The 2,500-nt window shown below is 41.4% G+C and overlaps 1 protein-coding gene across 1 annotated transcript in view; it reads left to right on the top strand.

Moving 5' to 3' along the window:
* The first annotated feature begins 2,064 nt into the window (after nucleotides 1-2,064).
* Nucleotides 2,065-2,500, top strand: part of sugp1 (SURP and G patch domain containing 1) — a 21,469-nt gene continuing 21,033 nt past the window's right edge. The window contains exon 1 of the mRNA XM_079876996.1: nucleotides 2,065-2,142. Coding sequence (XP_079733122.1) covers nucleotides 2,124-2,142 — 19 coding nt within the window. The 5' untranslated portion in view covers nucleotides 2,065-2,123. The remainder of the gene's footprint in view (nucleotides 2,143-2,500) is intronic.

The following is a 2,500-nucleotide window of genomic DNA, read 5'->3' as shown; positions in this document are numbered from 1 at the left end:
CCGTTACAAACTGCTAATTGTATTTGAAAGTATTTGAAGTGACAATTTATGAAATATATAAAGTGTATAATGAGAGATACATTAGGATGCAGTCGCATGGCTGTGTCTCAGCTCCAGGGGAAATCAGGACAGCAAATATTATCATAAACACATGAGGGGGATATTGTTGTAGTTTACTTACCATATTAAAAGAGGTTATTAATATTTAGGGCCTGAGCACCGATGGTGAGAGGACTCTATTGTTTCTGCTCCGTTTATTATTATTCTTACGCTTCTTCTTCTTCTTCTTCTTCTTCTTCTTCTTCTCCAAAGTGAATCTCTCTTTAGAGGGCCTAAACGTGCTCGAAACTCATGAATCTTTGCACACGCTTCAGAGGTGTTGGAAATGTACGTGTGATGTGGGTTTCAGAATTGTGTGGGGCAAAATGGCTCAATTATTGCCCCTACATTATTGCCCCGGCTCTACATTTCACGTACAGGTATGAAATTCGGTACATACATGTAATGACCCAATACCTACAAAAAAGTCTCTTGGAGCATAGCCCTAAACACAACAGGAAGTCAGCTATTTTGAACTTCCTCTCAGATTTTGTGCAGTTTTGGCCATTTCCTGATGTTGTACTTGAACGAACTCCTCCTACAGTTTTGATCTGATCCTCTTCAAATTTGGTGAGTGTAATCTTAAGGCCTTTGCGACGTTAAATTGCGAAGATCTTGAGTTTTCGTCGAATGGCGTGTCCTCGGCGGCCTGACAAATGTAGATGTGATATATGCATGATCAGATAGGTTAATTAAAGGGATTAATTACACACATTAAAGGGATAGTTCACTTTGAAATTAAATGTTGGTATGTTTTAGCTTACCTCAAGAGCATCCAAGATGTAGGTGTCTTTGTTTCCGCAGTAGTTTCAATTTAGATATTTTTAGGTCAAACCGTTCTTGTCTGTCAGTCGTATAATGCAGGTCTATGGTCACTGTCTGAAAGAGCATGCACAGAGAAGTCCACATTAAACAGTTCCCCATCGTAAGTACACACTGATGGCCTAAGACACGAAACGAGCGGTTTGTGTGAGAAAACTAACAGTATTTATATCGTTTTTACCTCTACACAACCACGTCCAAGTGATCTGAGGACGGCGCTTGCGCAGACTAAGCCAGAATGCGTACACACGTCACACACCAGGAAGCGCGCGTTCTGGCTTAGTCTACGCAAGCGCTGGAAAGTGTACAAGAGGTAAAAACGATATAAATACTGTTAGTTTTCTCACACAAACCGCTCGTTTCGTGAGTGAGTGAAACGAGTGAGTGAGTGATTCTGTGAGTGAGTGAGTGACAGTGACCACAGACCTGCATTATACGACTGACAGACAAGAACGGTTTGACCTAAAAATATCAAAATTGAAACTACTGCGGAAACAAAGACACCTACATCTTGGATGCCCTTGAGGTAAGCTAAAACATACCAACATTTAATTTCAAAGTGAACTATCCCTTTAAATTTGCTTGCAGTTCCAATGTTGCTAGGCAACCACACACAGCCTGCCGTAACTCAGGCATACAATGTCCAATCTGCCCCAAACTTCACTTGTTTGATAAGAGTCCTGTCCTGAACACATGACCATGCTCATATTTGGTTATAGCAATAGTGCCACCTGCTGGTAGCAGAAAGTGTGGCAAATACAAATTACCTTAACATAGTCCTCCTATATTTACTGCCCACCGTGCTCTGTTTTCCTAAAGGCGCCGGGTGGATTATGCAGTGGATTTGGCATAGAAACTGAAGACATACATGTAAAACAGATATTTTATTAAAATGATGAAAGAATCGCTCCCCGTTAACAAACAAACGCTGCAAATCCAACAGTCGGTCTAACTTTTGCTCACACAAAACACATCTTTTATAACATGGGAAGTAACGCAGAAAATATTTGGAAATAAATAAACGTGTGTGTGTGTGTGTGAGAGAGAGAGAGAGAGAGAGAGAGAGTGTGTGTGTGTGTGTGTGAGACACGAGCTGCGCATGTGCGGTGGCGGCCGGCAGGTGTCGCTGTGAGTTTCGCTGTATCCTCTTGATCTGCTCGATAAACCGCAGAAGAAGAAGCAGCTTCACAACACTCAGCGCGATGGAGTCTAATGATGCGGGTAAACACCTCAGATATTAAACTTCATCATTCCTCCTCATTATCGCACATATGATCGTGTGTTTATGTTTCTGCCTGTCGGTCCTCGGCGCTGTTCGCTGGCGTGATGTTAGTTTGCTGGTTTAGAACGATTATCCGCTTCACAGCTGCTGTGTGTGTGTGTGTGTGTGTGTGTTACCTCAGATCAGCTTCACACACACCAATGATAGAAGATTTCTTTTATTTCTCTTTTAATATCTCAGGTCATATTCATGGAAGCGCGTTTCTGACTCACAAGACGAAAGTCATTCTTTTCTAAATCAAAATTATGACAGAAGTTATTTATGCGATTAAAAAGTCGAAGTTATGAAGTAAAAATA

This window comes from Squalius cephalus (assembly GCF_949319135.1).
Source record: "Squalius cephalus genome assembly, chromosome: 7".
Classification (NCBI taxonomy): Eukaryota; Metazoa; Chordata; class Actinopteri; order Cypriniformes; family Leuciscidae; genus Squalius; species Squalius cephalus.
Note: the sequence above shows the minus strand (reverse complement) of the source record. Positions and strands in the feature narration are given on the sequence as shown.